Here is a 15,195-nt window from a genome sequence, read left to right as displayed (position 1 = left end):
CCTATGGACAATTTGGAGTCGCCAATTAACCTAGCATGTTTTTTTTGGAATGTGGGAGGAAACCGGAGTACCCGGAGAAAACCCACGCATGCACGGGGAGAACATGCAAACTCCACACAGAGATGGCCGAGGGTGGAATTGAACCCTGGTCTCGTAGCTGTGAGGTCTGTGCGCTAACCACTCGAACACCGTGCAGCCCCAAAATACAAAAATTAAATTAAAAAAATTATTTGAAAAAAATTTGGAAACTAGGAAAGCAGGAAGTGAACAAATGTAACAGTTAGTGATTGTAAAAGTACCAGATGGAGGGGTAGGATTTAATAAGCTTTGCTTCTTCCTACTCCTTTTGGACATGTGGAACTGGGAACTATTATGGGATGCACTCAATTGTAATCTGATGCATGTTCAAATGAAATAAAACCATTAGCATTAGCATTACCAAGATCAACAATGAAAAAAAAAAAAACTTCTTACCAAAAACTTTCACAATGATGGTGTACATCTTCATGCCCGCCGCACTCTCCAGGTTGAGAACGTATTTGCCCGCATCGTATCTGTTGACGTTCTCCACCACCACGGTGGTGTCGCTTTTAGTGGACTTGATGACGATGCCTTGGCGGTCCTTGATGTTGGTGTTCATTTTTGCCCAGGTAACCTTGGGAGACGGGTGACCCTTGATCGTGGCTTGAAGTTTCATGGTGGCACCAGCACGCAGCTCCAGGCCCTCCTTCAGCTCAGCGCTGAGCTCCGCCTCGGGGAGTACTAAAACAATCGAAGTTTTATTTCCATAATTGTATTATTCCAATATGTTTTATACACTTAGCTCCACAAATACATGATGGTAGTAAGAAAGAGATAAATACCGATGATGTCCTTTGCAACGTGCTTCCCGGGTACTTCCACTGGCTCGCTGAAGCCAACCTTGTTGACAGCAGTGACGCGGCACTGGTACTCGGCCTTGTGTATGAGGTTTTGTATGGTGTAGCTGGTATCCTGTAAGTTCCTGGGAACGTTGCAGCGGATCCAGTCTGCGGTGTCGGACCTCCTGCACTCCACCAGGTACCCCAGGATTGGGCTCCCGCCATTGTGGGCAGGGGCGTTCCAGGTGAGGCTTATAGTGCTGCAGGTGGTGTCACACACGCTGGGTTTCAACACGGGTCCGGGTGGAGCTGCGGAGGTGTAAGTTGTCCCAGGTTATAAAAGTACAAGTACTCGAAAAAGAACGCAGTAATGAGACGGCATTGGACTCACTGATGGGATTTTGCGCAGTTGTACCAGCTGAGGGGTCGCTAGGTTTGCCGAGTCCCGCCACGTTGACGGCAATGACTCTGAACTCATACTCCGACCCCTCAGTAAGACCGGATGCATTGAAGACCCTTTCCAATGTGGGCTTCCTGTTCATCTTGGTCCAGTTCATCTCCTTGGTTTCCTTCTTCTCCAGCATGTAACCCAGAATGACCGACTTTCCATCGTCAGCGGGCTCCTTCCAGCTCACCGTCATGGCGTCCTTGGTGACGTTGGTGATCACGGGTGCCTCACATGGGCCAGGGACCGCTGAAAAACACATCAGCCCTTTCAGTTGAGGTACTTATTGGAGTATACTGAATATTTTGATCCAAATAATTACCGTTTGTGTCTACTACTATAAAATCAAATGGTCTACTCACTGAATGGGTTCTTGGCGATGACGGGACTGGTGATGAGACTGTCTCCAACGCCCCAAGCGTTCTCCGCGCGGATTCTGAACTGGTATTCGTGTCCTTCAATTAGCTTCTCCACATCAAATTCAAGGTTTTCACCCTTGATCTTCGCAGAGACCTGCGCCCAGTTGGCTCGGCTGGTTTCACGTTTGTCCAAAATATAGTTATGAACCGGGGCGCCACCGTCCTTCAGCGGTGGCTCCCATGACAACTTCATTTTGGTGCCGAAGACTTCAAGGTACTTGGCGCTAGCGGGTGGACCGGGAACGTCTGCGTGGTGAAATTGGACTTCAGTAATCAACGCTAAGACATCAGTTAGCTACAGAAAAGGAGTACTCACCCAAAACTGTAACCTGGATGTCAGCAGTCTTGGATCCGCTGGCATTCTCCGCATGGACCGTAAAGATCCCGGTATGCTCCTTGGTGACCGATGAGATCTCCAGTTGGAACTGATGTCTCTGCTGGGTGATGACCTGACCTTCACTTGACCTCAGGCTGTCGTCGCCTCTTCTCCAGGAGACTCTTGGCATCGGTTTGCCAAACACGTCGGCCTCCAGCAGAATTGTCGCTCCGGCCTTCACCTTCAAACCCTTCTGCATCTTGGAATTAAGTTCTATCCTCGGAGGTACTGCAGTAAACAATACAAGAGTACTTTAGAACCCATTTGTTCTTTATTGCTCTCTGGTTCTACCATATCTTACTTATTATGTGGCAATATGGGATAATAACTATAAAAGCAATCTTCACTGGCTAAGGGGACTGCAAAAAAGGCCAGTAAGGATAATTCATAATGCCGCCTGCAGAGAACATACTAAGTCCTTATTTCTAAAATCACAAATACTTCAACTTGCTGATATAGTTCATCTTCAAACAGATAAAATAATGGTACCCATTATGTCATTGTATGGTCATATCACCTCGTACTTTGGTACGTGACAAAAAATCAAAATAAAATAAATTTTAAAAATAAATAAAATTAAAATGAAAAAATTAAAATGAAAAAATAAAAATAAAAATAAAAATAAAAATAAAAATAAAAATAAAAATAAAAATAAAAATAAAAATAAAAATAAAAATAAAAATAAAAATAAAAATAAAAATAAAAATAAAAATATATTAGGAAAGCAGGTAGTGAACAAATATAACAGTTACTGAATGTAAAAGTACCAAATGGAGGGGTAGGATTTAATAAGCTGTGCTTCTTCCTACTCCTTTTGGACATGTGGAACTGGGAACTGATTATGGGATGCACTCAATTGTAATCTGATGCATGTTCAAATGAAATTAAACCATTACCATTACCATTACCATTACCATTACCATTACCATTTCCAAGCTAGTTGCAAATAAAAGGGTGATTTTTTTTTTCCTCACCGTTCTCAGCACAGACCAGGATAGCATCTGTGGGCTCGGAGGGTTTGCTGATGTTGACAGCAGTTTTGGCGATAACTCTGAACTGGTACTGCAGGTCTCGCTCCAGACCGGTCACGGTGTACTCTTCCCTCGGAACGTTCTGGCTGCTGGTGTTGCAGCGCACCCACATGTCTCCCGGCACCCGCATGGCCTCCACATAGTATCCGATGATCTTGCTGCCGCCGTCGTTCTTGGGGCGGCTCCAAACAAGCGTTACGGAGTTCTTGGTCACGTCCAGGACTTCTGGTTTCCCAGGTGTATCTGTGAAACAATTACTTTTGTGAGATAGTGTAATTAATTAATTAAGAGCTTTTATACGTGTATCGGAAACCCACCAATGGGTGTTCTGGCCGTGATGAAGTCTGTCTTCTTGCTTGGTTTTCCTTGACCAGCTCGGTTGATGGCAGACACCCTGAATGTGTACTCCAGGCCTTCAATCAAGCCGGCGCAGGGGTACTCAGTGGTCCGGACCACGGTGTCGTTGGCTTTCACCCACAGTAGGCTGTTTCTTTCTTTGCGCTCGATGTAGTAACCCGTAATGGGACTTCCACCATCGCTCTCGGGCTTGTCCCAGGCCACGAACATGCAGTCCTTGTTGGTCTTGTTGATGCGGCAGTTAAGAGGCTCGCTGGGAACATCTGGAGAACAATAAAACATATATTAGATATACGATATTCTTTATATTAGAAGTATTCCGGGGAATTACCAAATGGGAACTTGGCAATCATTCTGTCAGACTGCACAGGATCTGACACGCCGTAGCGGTTCTCGGCACGAATGCGGAATACATATTCCTTCCCGGGAATGAGCTTCCCCAGCCTGCAGTTTGTCTTCTGGCAGGAGGAGACGGCGGTCACCCAGTCACCTCGACTGACATCGCATTTCTCCACCACGTAATTGGTGATCTTGCTGCCGCCGTCCTCCAGCGGTTTGCTCCAGGCCAGCGAGCAAGCATCCGAGTCGATGTCGCTGATTTCCACCGGACCCACAGGAGGCCCGGGAATATCTAAGCAACACAGATCGTCTCTTGTTATAAAGCATGAAATTCATATTCATATTAATAACGACTCACAAACACGAACCTCTGATGATGATTTTCAGGGCTTGAACCACCTTTGCGGAGCTATTCTCCGCCACGAGGCTGTACTCGCCGCTGTCTGTCCTTGAGACGTCCTTGATGATCAAAACACACAAGTTGCCAGACTGGTGCACCGCCAGACGACTCGAGGAAACCAGCGGGACTTCGCCGCACATCCACTTGCAGGCTGGAGAAGGTTTTCCGGAAACAAGCGCTTCCACTCTTAGCTTAGCTCCGGCTCTGGCGCTGACCGAGTCTGGCATTACGATCTTTGGCTCCACTGTGTGTGGGTGCATTGTAGGGTTTATGGGACAGACAGGAAACAGGAAATTGAATGACGTCCACGGGAGTTGACAATGATGACATGATGCGGCGTCATCAAGCTAATAAACTTACACATCTGCTCCTTGATCTCGGCCGCCTCCCGCGTCTCCGTGAACGAGCTCAAGCCCATCAGGTTCTTGGCAGCCACCCTGAACTTGTACCTCTTGCCCTCCTTCAGGCCGCTGATGCTGATGCTCAACCCCTTCACGGTGGTGTAGGCATTCCACACCTCCTCCTCTGGCTCCTCAGCATCCTCCTCCACTACGGGGGGCGGTGGAGGCGGCGGAGGAGCTTCTTCTCCTTCGGGGACCTGCAGTTTAGAAACATGAATGATGGATAAAGACTTTGCCACATGAATTGTATCAATATTAATATTACATTGCTGGAAACCTCATATTACAAATATAACACAACAGAAATATTTCAATATTCAACAAAGCTAAATTTGTTCTCAATCATAAAATTAATAAATAAATACAAGGATGAAGAGCCTGGAACCAGTCTTGATGTGATATATATATCACTATATTGATGGTTACTATGGTAACCATTATGTCATTGGATGCTCATATCACCTCGTACTTCGGTACGTGCCAAAAAAAAAATTTTTTTTAAATAAAAATTACAAAACTAAAAAAATTAATAATAATAATAAAAATAATAATTAAAATAATTGCAAATATATTAATACAAATACAATACAAATAAATTTAAAAAATAAAAATAAAAATAAAAATAAAAATAAAAATAAAAATAAAAATAAAAATAAAAATAAAAATAAAAATAAAAATAAAAATAAAAATAAAAATAAAAATAAAAATAAAAATAAAAAAAAAACAAAATACTCCGGTTTCTTCCCACATTCCAAAAACATGCTAGGTTAATTGGTGACTCCAAATTGTCCATAGGTATGAATGTGAGTGTGAATGGTTGTTTGTCTATATGTGCCCTGTGATTGGCTGGCCACCAGTCCAGGGTGTACCCCGCCTCTCGCCCAAATACAGCTGGGATAGGCTCCAGCAGCCCATTCCACAGACCATCGTGAGGAAAAGCGGTAGAAAATGAATGAATGAATTTTTTTAAAAAAATATTATATTAGAAAGCAGGAAGTGAACAAATGTAACAGTTAGTGATTGTAAAAGTACCAGATGGAGGGGTAGGATTTAATAAGCTTTGCTTCTTCCTACTCCTTTTGGACATGTGGAACTGGGAACTGATTATGGGATGCACTCAATTGGAATCTGATGCATGTTCAAATGAAATTAAACCATTACCATTACCATTACCATTACCAAATTAATATAGCAAGATCTACACAGCATCTTTAAATGTAAGGCAATAAGTAGGTGATCAACGTAAAGTGAAAATGCAGGAAGATTACTCTACAAACCTCCACAGGTTCTTGCGGCTTCGGAGGAGGCTTAACTTCGATGTACTCAATGACATAACCGTCAATCTTGGCTCCGCCGTCCCTCGCAGGCTTCACCCAGCCAACTGTGGCGCTATTTTTGGTAATCTCCAGAACTTCAATCTTCTCACAAGGATCGGGTTTGCCTGGGAAAAACATCAGATGTTTTGTCTCATGACCAATAAACTTTGAAATAAGCAGTAAAACACGCAGAGATGTTAGTACTCATCCCCGTACGCCAAAGACGCCATACTTACTGACGGGATCAGAGGCCAGGTAGGAAGTGGGTGACACCTTGGGAACTCCCGAGCCGTACTCGTTGACAGCAGTGACTCGGAAGTAGTACTCCGTTCCTGGCATGAGGCCGCCGACCTTGAAGGGAATCTTATCCTTCTCGACTTCGGCCTTGACCATCGCCCAAGTCTTCCGATCAATTTCCCGCTTCTCAACGATGTAGTGGGTAATTTCACTGCCGCCGTCGTTCTCCGGCGGGCTCCAGGAAAGCTTCGCCGATGTCTGTTTGATGTCACCGGCCTCCAGATTCATCACAGGTCCTGGCGTGTCTGTGAGGGAACAAAACGAATTTGACTTGATCACGTCACGCTGGAAGCTGTGGCGAGCGGAAGGAAAGACGTACCGAGAACCTTAACGGTCACAAAGACCGCCTTTTCTCCGGCAGGACTCTGCACCGTCAGACAGTATTTCCCAGAGTCATCGCGGGTGCTGTCGGGTATGACCAGGAAAGTCATGGTGTCGATGATGTCGACATGGCCCTTCCTGACTACGTTATCGATGCCCATTCTCCTCCAAGTGACTTTGGGGGGTGGTCTTCCTCTGATAGTGGCGCACAGTCTGATGGGACAACCGGCTCTCACTGTTAGACCCTGTTTCAGGTTGGCATCCAAGTCGATCTCTGGTGCCTCTGTTGAACACAAAACAGACATTCAATTTGGTAATGCTAATGCTAATGCTAATGGATTAATTTCATTTCAACATGCATCAGATTACAATTGAGTGCATCCCATAATCAGTTCCCAGTTCCACATGTTGAAAAGGAGTAGGAAGAAGCAAAGCTTATTAAATCCTACCCCTCCATCTGGTACTTTTACAATCACTAACTGTTACATTTGTTCACTTCCTGCTTTCTAATATAATATATTTTTTTAAAAATTCATTCATTCATTTTCTACCGCTTTTCCTTACGATGGTCTGTGGAATGGGCTGCTGGAGCCTATCCCAGCTGTATTTGGGCGAGAGGCGGGGTACACCCTGGACTGGTGGCCAGCCAATCACAGGGCACATATAGACAAACAACCATTCACACTCACATACATACCTATGGACAATTTGGAGTCGCCAATTAACCTAGCATGTTTTTGGAATGTGGGAAGAAACCGGAGTATTTTTTTTAATTTTTACAATTTTTTTATTTCTATTTTTATTTCTATTTTAATTTTTATTTGTATTGTATTTGTATTATTGTATTTGTAATTATTTTAATTATTATTATTATATATTTTTTATTTTGTAATTTACATTTACAGTTACATTTGTTCACTTCCTGCTTTCTAATATATATTTTTTTATTTCTTTTATTAATTTTTATTTTTATTATTATTTTTTTATTTTTTAATGTTTTAATTTTCAAAATAATAATAAAAAAATTAATTTATTGTCACATCCTTATTTTTAGCCTTATTCATTATTTTAGCTGTTTGAAGATGAACTATATCAGCAAGTTGAAGTATTTGTGATTTTAGAAATAAGGAGTTAGTATGTTCTCTGTAGGCGGCATTATGAATTATCCTTACTGGCCTTTTTTGCAGTACATTTAGCGAATGGGTGAAGATTGCTTTTATAGTTATTAGCCCATATTTCCACACAATAAGTAAGATATGGTAGAAGCAGAGAGCAATAAAGAGTGTGGAGTGATTTATGATTGAGAACAAATTCAATATTGAAATATTTCTTACCACCTTATGTTGTATATTTGTAAATGAGGTTTCCAGCTCATATTTTCATCTATTGTGATCCCCAGAAATGTATTTTTATGTCTACACCATCAATATCACACAAATGATAAACATTGGTAACCAAGAACACGTCTGTCCTCACCGAGTATTTCCTTGGGATTCACGGCGGCCTCCAGGTCACAGGGCAGACTCATGCCCACCTGGTTCTGCGCTGAGACTCTAAACTCGTACAGAAGTTTTTCATCCAGACTGGTGACGGTGAACTCGCAAACGACAAGCTGAGCGGCCACGTTGCAGCGTTTCCAACTGTCATCGGCCTTCTTGCCACTTCCTTTCACCCTCATCTCCACAACGTAACCAATGATGGGAGCGCCGCCATCGGACAAAGGTTTGGTCCAGCCAAGCGTTACAGTCGACTTGGTGCTGTCCAGGACCTTCATGTTGGTGGGCGGAGCAGGAGGTTCTGGAGGAAAATATGACAGTCTTTAAAATTGAAGCCATGACACGCAATTAACCCTTAGATGCACGAGTGACTGGATCCTAAACTCTTCCATAAGTGGGTCAAAAATCACCCATACTAGAATCAATGCCTTTTTATGCCAATTTTGCCATTTTGGTTAGGAATAATCACTTGTTTGGATATTGGATTCCATAGAAAATGCATGCAGGTCATTTTTGACCCACTTATGGAAGGTTGGGGTAGTAACACAAAAACTAAAATTTCTTAAAATGTATAAAAGCCAAGTTAAAAATGTGAATGGCATAATATCAAAAACATGTTTTTTGAGGAATACCTGGAATATGAAATGATAAAAATTTTTCATTACAAAGATATTTCAAGAAAACAACCTGACCGGGTCATTTTTGACCCACTTATGGAAGGTTGGGGTAGTAACACAAAAACTAAAATTAGGTAAGTTAAAAATGTGAATGGCATGATATCAAAAACATGTTTTTTGAGGAATACCTGGAATATGAAATGATAAAAAAAATTTCATTACGAAGATATTTCAAGAAAACAACCTGACCGGGTCATTTTTTGACCCACTTATGGAAGGTTGGGGTAGTAACACAAAAACTAAAATGTCTTAAAATGTATAAAAGGTAAGTTAAAAATGTGAATGGCATGATATCAAAAACATGTTTTTTGAGGAATACCTGGAATATGAAATGATACAAATCTTTCATTACAAAGGTATTTCAAGAACAACCTGACCGGGTCATTTTTGACCCACTTAGACCCCATTTTGACCCCAAGGTTAGGGTAGTAACACAAAAAACTTCTTAAAATGTATAAAAGGTAAGTTAAAAATGTGAATGCCATCATATCAAAAACATGTTTTTTTGAGGAATACCTGGGATAAAAAAATTTCATTACAAAGATATTTCAAGAAAACAACCTGACCGGGTCATTTTTGACCCACTTATGGAAGGTTGGGGTAGTAACACACAAAAAATTCTTAAAATGTATAAAAGGTAAGTTAAAAATGTGAATGGCATGATATCAAAAACATGTTTTTTGAGGAATACCTGGAATATGAAATGATAAAAATCTTTAATTACGAAGATATTTCAAGAAAACAACCTGACCTGGTCATTTTTGACCCACTTATGGAAGGTTGGGGTAGTAACACAAAAACTAAAATTTCTTAAAATGTATAAAAGGTAAGTTAAAAATGTTAATGGCATAATATCAAAAACATGTTTTTTGAGGAATACCTGGAATATGAAATGATAAAAATCTTTAATTACGAAGATATTTCAAGAAAACAACCTGACCGGGTCATTTTTGACCCACTTATGGAAGGTTGGGGTAGTAACACAAAAACTAAAATTTCTTAAAATGTATAAAAGGTAAGTTAAAAATGTGAATGGCATGATATCAAAAACGTGTTTTTTGAGGAATACCTGGAATATGAAATGATAAAAAATTTTCATTAGGAAGATATTTCAAGAAAACAACCTGGCCGGGTCATTTTTGACCCACTTATGGAAGGTTGGGGTAGTAACACAAAAACCTCTTAAAATGTATAAAAGGTAAGTTAAAAATGTGAATGGCATGATATCAAAAATGTGTTTTTTGAGGAATACTTGGAATATGAAATGTTAAAAATGTTTAATTACAAAGATATTTCAAGAAAACAACCTGACCGGGTCATTTTTGACCCACTTATGGAAGGTTGGGGTAGTACACAAAAACTAAAATGTCTTAAAATGTATAAAAGGTAAGTTAAAAATGTAAATGGCATGATATCAAAAACATGTTTTTTGAGGAATACCTGGAATATGAAATGATAAAAAAAATTTCATTATGAAGATATTTCAAGAAAACAACCTGACCGGGTCATTTTTGACCCACTTAAGGAAGGTTGGGGTAGTAACACAAAAACTAAAATGTCTTAAAATGTATAAAAGGTAAGTTAAAAATGTGAATGGCATGATATCAAAAACATGTTTTTTGAGGGATACCTGGAATATGAAATGATACAAATTTTTCATTATGAAGATATTTCAAGAAAACAACCTGACCGGGTCATTTTTGACCCACTTATGGAAGGTTGGGGTAGTAACACAAAAACTAAAATGTCTTAAAATGTATAAAAGCTAAGTTAAAAATGTGAATGGCATGATATCAAAAACGTGTTTTTTGAGGAATACCTGGAATATGAAATCATACAAATTTTTCATTATGAAGATATTTCAAGAAAGCAACCTGACCGGGTCATTTTTGACCCACTTATGCATCTAAGGGTTAATAAGAAAACTACCAATTGACTCCACCTACCAATCGCGTCCTTAGCAGGAACAGCACGAGAAGGTTTGCTTGCACTTCCTGTTCCAATTTCATTCACCGCCTTCACTCTGTATTGGTATTCATGGAGGGGTAGAAGTCCCGTTACGGTCAGGCGGGTTCCAGGGATGGCCTCCTTGTTCACAGGGGACCACCTCACAGCATGCTCCTCCTTCTTCTCTAACAGATAACCAAGGATTGGCTTCCCACCGTCTTTCTCCGGCTCTGACCACTGCACTGTCATCTCCTCCTTGGAGATCTTGGTGACCTCTGGTGTCTCAGGGGCTCCCGGGACGCTAAACTTGGTGCCGGCTACAATGGCCTCACTCTCTACCGCGGGGCCGGGACCCATCTTATTCTCTGCACGAACTCGGAAAATATATTCGTTTCCCTCAATAAGACGAGTGACGTTGGCTTTGTTGGTGATGACGGCGTTGGAGTGAACAGACCACACCCCCCTCTTGGTGTCACACTTCTCGATGATGTAGTTGTAGATCTCACAGCCGCCGTCATCCTCCGGGACGTTCCACGCCAAATGGCACCTGTCGATGGTGATGCCCGACACTTGGAGCTCGCTAACCGGGCCGGGTCGGTCCAACACGTTGACTTTAGCGTGAGCGGAGCATGTTCCCGCGCTGTTCGAGGCACTGACCACATATTTTCCGCTGTCCGTACGGCGAGCGGAGGTCAGCAGCAGCTTTGAGAAGTCAACGCCGGTTTCGATCTGAAGCCTGGGGCTCTTTTTGATCTCCTCGGTGCTGTCATCTTTAGTCCATTTGACATCTGGTTGAGGTTTGCCCTTGATGATTGCCTCGATGGGGATCGAGTCTCCGGCTTTCACCACCAAGGTTCCGTCCAATTTGATCTTGATCTCTGGTTCTACAACCTGCTCCTTTACTAGAACTTCAGCGGTCGTCACCCAGTTGCTTTCGCCTCCGTCATTCTTGGTCTGAACTCGGAACTGGTAGACCTGGTTTTCGATGCACCTGTCAGCCATAAAGTAAGTCTCTTTGATGGCCCCCTTATGGAGTCTCTCCCACTCCTCGGCTTCTTTTGGCTTCTTCTCCACGTGGTAACCCAGGTTCCGACTGCCTCCGTCGTAGTCCGGCTTCTTCCACTTGAGGAAGCAGAAGGTTTTGCCGATTTCAGAAATATGAAAGTCGATTGGTTCGCCGGGTTTCTCGATTGGGTCAACTGCCAGCACGGCCGTCTTGGTCTCAACGGGGGGACCGACGCCGATCTTGTTTTCGGCACTAACACGGAAGAAGTACTCGCAGCCCTCTGAAAGAGGGGCCTTCATCAGGCGCTTCGTACAATCATTGGACACGACGGTCCAGCCCCTTTGGCTCGGCTGACGGGACTCGATAATGTACTGGGTGATCTCGGTGCCGCCGTTGTCCTCTGGGTTCTCCCACGACACCATGCAGGAGTTCTTGGTCACGTAAGCCACCTTGATGTTCTGGCAAGCTCCGGGTGTGTCCAGGACATTGACGATAACGGTGGCCTGCGCCTGTCCGCTGCTGTTCTTGGCGACGATGGCGTATTTGCCGTAGTCGGATCTGACCGCGTCGTTGATGACCAGTTCGCACAAAGGATAGTTGTTATTCAGCTCAGTGCGCTTGTCCCGAGACAAAGCTCTAGCATCTTTGGTCCACGTGATCTCTGGGTCAGGTCTGCCCTTCACTCTGGTGATCAAATTGATGATCTGGCCCGCCCGGACAGTCAGAGAATCGCGGCACGATACATCAACAACGACCTCGGGAGGAACCAGGATGTCCTTCGCCAGGATGGTTTCGCTCAACTCCCGGGGTTCGCTATCTCCAACTTTGTTCGTGGCTCTGATACGGACTCTGTACTCCATACCTTCAATAAGACCTGGAACCCTGTAGGCACACATCTTGATGAGGTCTTTGTTGATCCTGTCCCACTGAGCTGATCCTGACTTTTGAATCTCGACCACATATCCCAAAATGGGACTACCGCCATCTCTTGTCGGCTTGGTCCAGCAGATATCAGCGTAGGACTTACTCCAGTCCTTCAGTTTGGGATTTCCAGGGGGACCCGGCTTAGTGATAGCTCGGGTGGCCCTGATGGGGTCGGAAGTGAGGGATGGCTCGCTGACACCGGCAATATTCTCAGCAAAAACTCTGAACTCGTAAGTGTTGCCTTCAAAGAGACCCGAGACTCTGTATCGAAGGTCCAGTACGGGGGTTTTGTTGACACGGATCCACTTCCCTGTCATTTCCCTGCGTTCAACCACGTAGCCGCTGATGGGGCTGCCGCCATCGTGGTCGGGCAGGGACCACTCCACGGTCACAGCATTCTCTGTGATATCAGAGCACACCGGGAGGCCCGGTGGACCGGGAGGGTTGAACAGATGCTTGGCTATAGTGGGGGGACTCTCGAGTCCAGCACCAATGCCGATCTTGTTCTCCGCACGGATACGGACAATGTACTCGCGACCCTGCTCCAGGCGTGACACCTTGGCTTTGGTGCTGATACCGCTGGAGCTCACCACCGACCACGGCTCCCACGGCTTCTTCACGTCTTTCTTTTCAACCACGTAGTTGGAGATGGGCGTACCGCCGTCGTCCTTGGGCGGCCTCCATTGTATCATCATGTGATCAGGGGTCACTTCTAAGATGTTGATGGGTCCAATGGGCGCACCCGGAAGGTCGAGCACGGTGACGTGCAGAGCGACGGTTTTGCTCCCCGCGGGGTTGGACACGGTGAGGACGTACTCCCCCGTGTCTCCTCTCTTGCAGTCCGGGATGCTGAGGGTGGTGGTGGCGCCGGCGGACTCGATGCTGTATCGGCCTTCCGATGCGATTTCCTTGCCATCTGTCATCCACTTGGCAGTCGGCATGGGTATTCCGGTCATCTTTGCCGGCAGGACGATACCGCTTCCCGCTTTCACAACAATACCCTCAATGAGCTTCACATCAACTTCGATGGTGGGGGGCACTGAAAAAGAGAGAAAGATCCTCGTGAAAACCGTACATTTTTTTTGCGGTTTACACAAAAAATGTCTTACAGGTCTTCTCCTGGCAGGTGACAGGGACGCTGGTGTCAGGGCGGCTCACGCCGATAGCGTTCTGGGCCATCACCCGGAAGCGGTAGGTCTTGCCTTCCTCCAGACCTGTGACATGTGCACGGTTGCCAGAGACCGTCTTAAAGGTAACCCAGTCCACTTGACTTTCTTCCTGGTGCTCAACAATGAAGCCGGTGATTTCACTTCCACCGTTGCGATCGGGCCACTCCCACTCCAGCCACACCTCCGTCTTGTCCGCATCAGTATGGTGGAGGTTCTTCGGTGGGCCAGGTGGATCTAAAATGGAACAGAACTTTAAGTCTCTTGTGGGTTTTATGAAGATTCCAGATGATACGTTGAAGTGTAACTCACAGAGAGGATCGATTGCCTTGATGGGCGTCTTTGTGGTCACGTAGTCGCTCCTGCCGAACTGGTTCTCCGCCGCGACTCTGAACAGGTACTGGATTCCTTCCATCAAATACATGGCCATCAAACTCAGCTTCTTATTGGCCGCGGAGACCGGGACCCACTGCTCGGCAGCCACGTCCTTCTTCTCCACAACGTAATGGGAGATAACGGCGCCACCGTTGTCTTCTGGAGCTTTCCATGTCAGGTAGGCGGACTCGCTGGTCACCTCGGAGACGAGCAGATCTCTCGGAGGTGTCGGCTTGTCTGGTGTAAAAAGCGAATCAGATTTGAGCTTGAATTTAATCAAAAGTTAAAATTCTTAACGTACTCAGAACCAGAACGTCAACAGTCGCCGTCTTTTTCCCGGCAGCATTTTCCACCACGAGGGTGTATTTGCCGGAGTCGGGGCGGACACATTTGGGGATGAAGACTTTGCTGCCGGCGGAAGTGACAGCGACGGTGATGTGAGGCGGCATCTCGCCGTCGTTTTTCTCCCAGCGGACAGTAGGTGGCGGGACACCCTTGATGGTGGCGCTCAAGGTGATGTCAGAACCCAGCATGGCCAGATGGTCGCGCGCCATGTTGGCATCCAACAGCAACTCTGGCGCCTCTGTGATGGGAAGCGGGAACGATGCTAGTTAGCTAGTCGGAGTTTTGTCAACATCATTTAGGAAGTACAGTGGTTATTATTGATTGACACTTAAGTTGATTGCGAAACATTTTAAACATACAGTAAACCTCGGATATATCGGATTCAATTGTTCCCACTGGTTTTGTCCGATATAAGCGAAATCCGTTATATGCGTATACCGGAAAATGTCCGTTTTACGCATATATGGGATTTATATCCGGTATATGCGGAAATCGGATTTTATCCGTTATAAAAAGGCACTTCCTTGACTATGTTTCCAATGCAAACGCTGCAAATGACGTCGTATAGCGGCCTGTCACGATTCGGCGAATCGGAGCGCCACGATGCGTCCATCCGATATATGCGAGGGAAATTTCATGGAAATGCATTGGAACGGGACTGGAGATTTTGTCCGAAATAGGCGAAATCCGTTATACA

At 44.5% G+C, this 15,195-nt stretch overlaps 1 protein-coding gene across 2 annotated transcripts in view; it reads right to left on the bottom strand.

Annotated features, from left to right (window-relative positions):
- Positions 1 to 15,195, bottom strand: part of LOC131136273 (titin-like) — a 196,852-nt gene that overhangs the window by 61,542 nt on the left and 120,115 nt on the right. For both annotated transcript variants that reach the window (XM_058082950.1, XM_058082951.1), the window contains 18 exons: positions 14,455 to 14,736; positions 14,091 to 14,390; positions 13,722 to 14,015; positions 10,682 to 13,651; positions 8,039 to 8,359; positions 6,561 to 6,845; positions 6,181 to 6,486; positions 5,906 to 6,069; positions 4,588 to 4,825; positions 4,196 to 4,471; positions 3,820 to 4,119; positions 3,449 to 3,751; positions 3,075 to 3,374; positions 2,041 to 2,328; positions 1,668 to 1,970; positions 1,252 to 1,554; positions 864 to 1,169; positions 475 to 762 (listed from right to left, as the gene is read on the bottom strand). In XM_058082950.1, the coding sequence (XP_057938933.1) occupies positions 475 to 762; positions 864 to 1,169; positions 1,252 to 1,554; positions 1,668 to 1,970; positions 2,041 to 2,328; positions 3,075 to 3,374; positions 3,449 to 3,751; positions 3,820 to 4,119; positions 4,196 to 4,471; positions 4,588 to 4,825; positions 5,906 to 6,069; positions 6,181 to 6,486; positions 6,561 to 6,845; positions 8,039 to 8,359; positions 10,682 to 13,651; positions 13,722 to 14,015; positions 14,091 to 14,390; positions 14,455 to 14,736 (7,827 nt within the window). The remainder of the gene's footprint in view (positions 1 to 474; positions 763 to 863; positions 1,170 to 1,251; positions 1,555 to 1,667; positions 1,971 to 2,040; positions 2,329 to 3,074; positions 3,375 to 3,448; positions 3,752 to 3,819; positions 4,120 to 4,195; positions 4,472 to 4,587; positions 4,826 to 5,905; positions 6,070 to 6,180; positions 6,487 to 6,560; positions 6,846 to 8,038; positions 8,360 to 10,681; positions 13,652 to 13,721; positions 14,016 to 14,090; positions 14,391 to 14,454; positions 14,737 to 15,195) is intronic.

Source organism: Doryrhamphus excisus, chromosome 9, assembly GCF_030265055.1.
Source record: "Doryrhamphus excisus isolate RoL2022-K1 chromosome 9, RoL_Dexc_1.0, whole genome shotgun sequence".
NCBI classification, from domain to species: domain Eukaryota; kingdom Metazoa; phylum Chordata; class Actinopteri; order Syngnathiformes; family Syngnathidae; genus Doryrhamphus; species Doryrhamphus excisus.
This window is presented reverse-complemented; position numbering and strand designations above follow the sequence as displayed.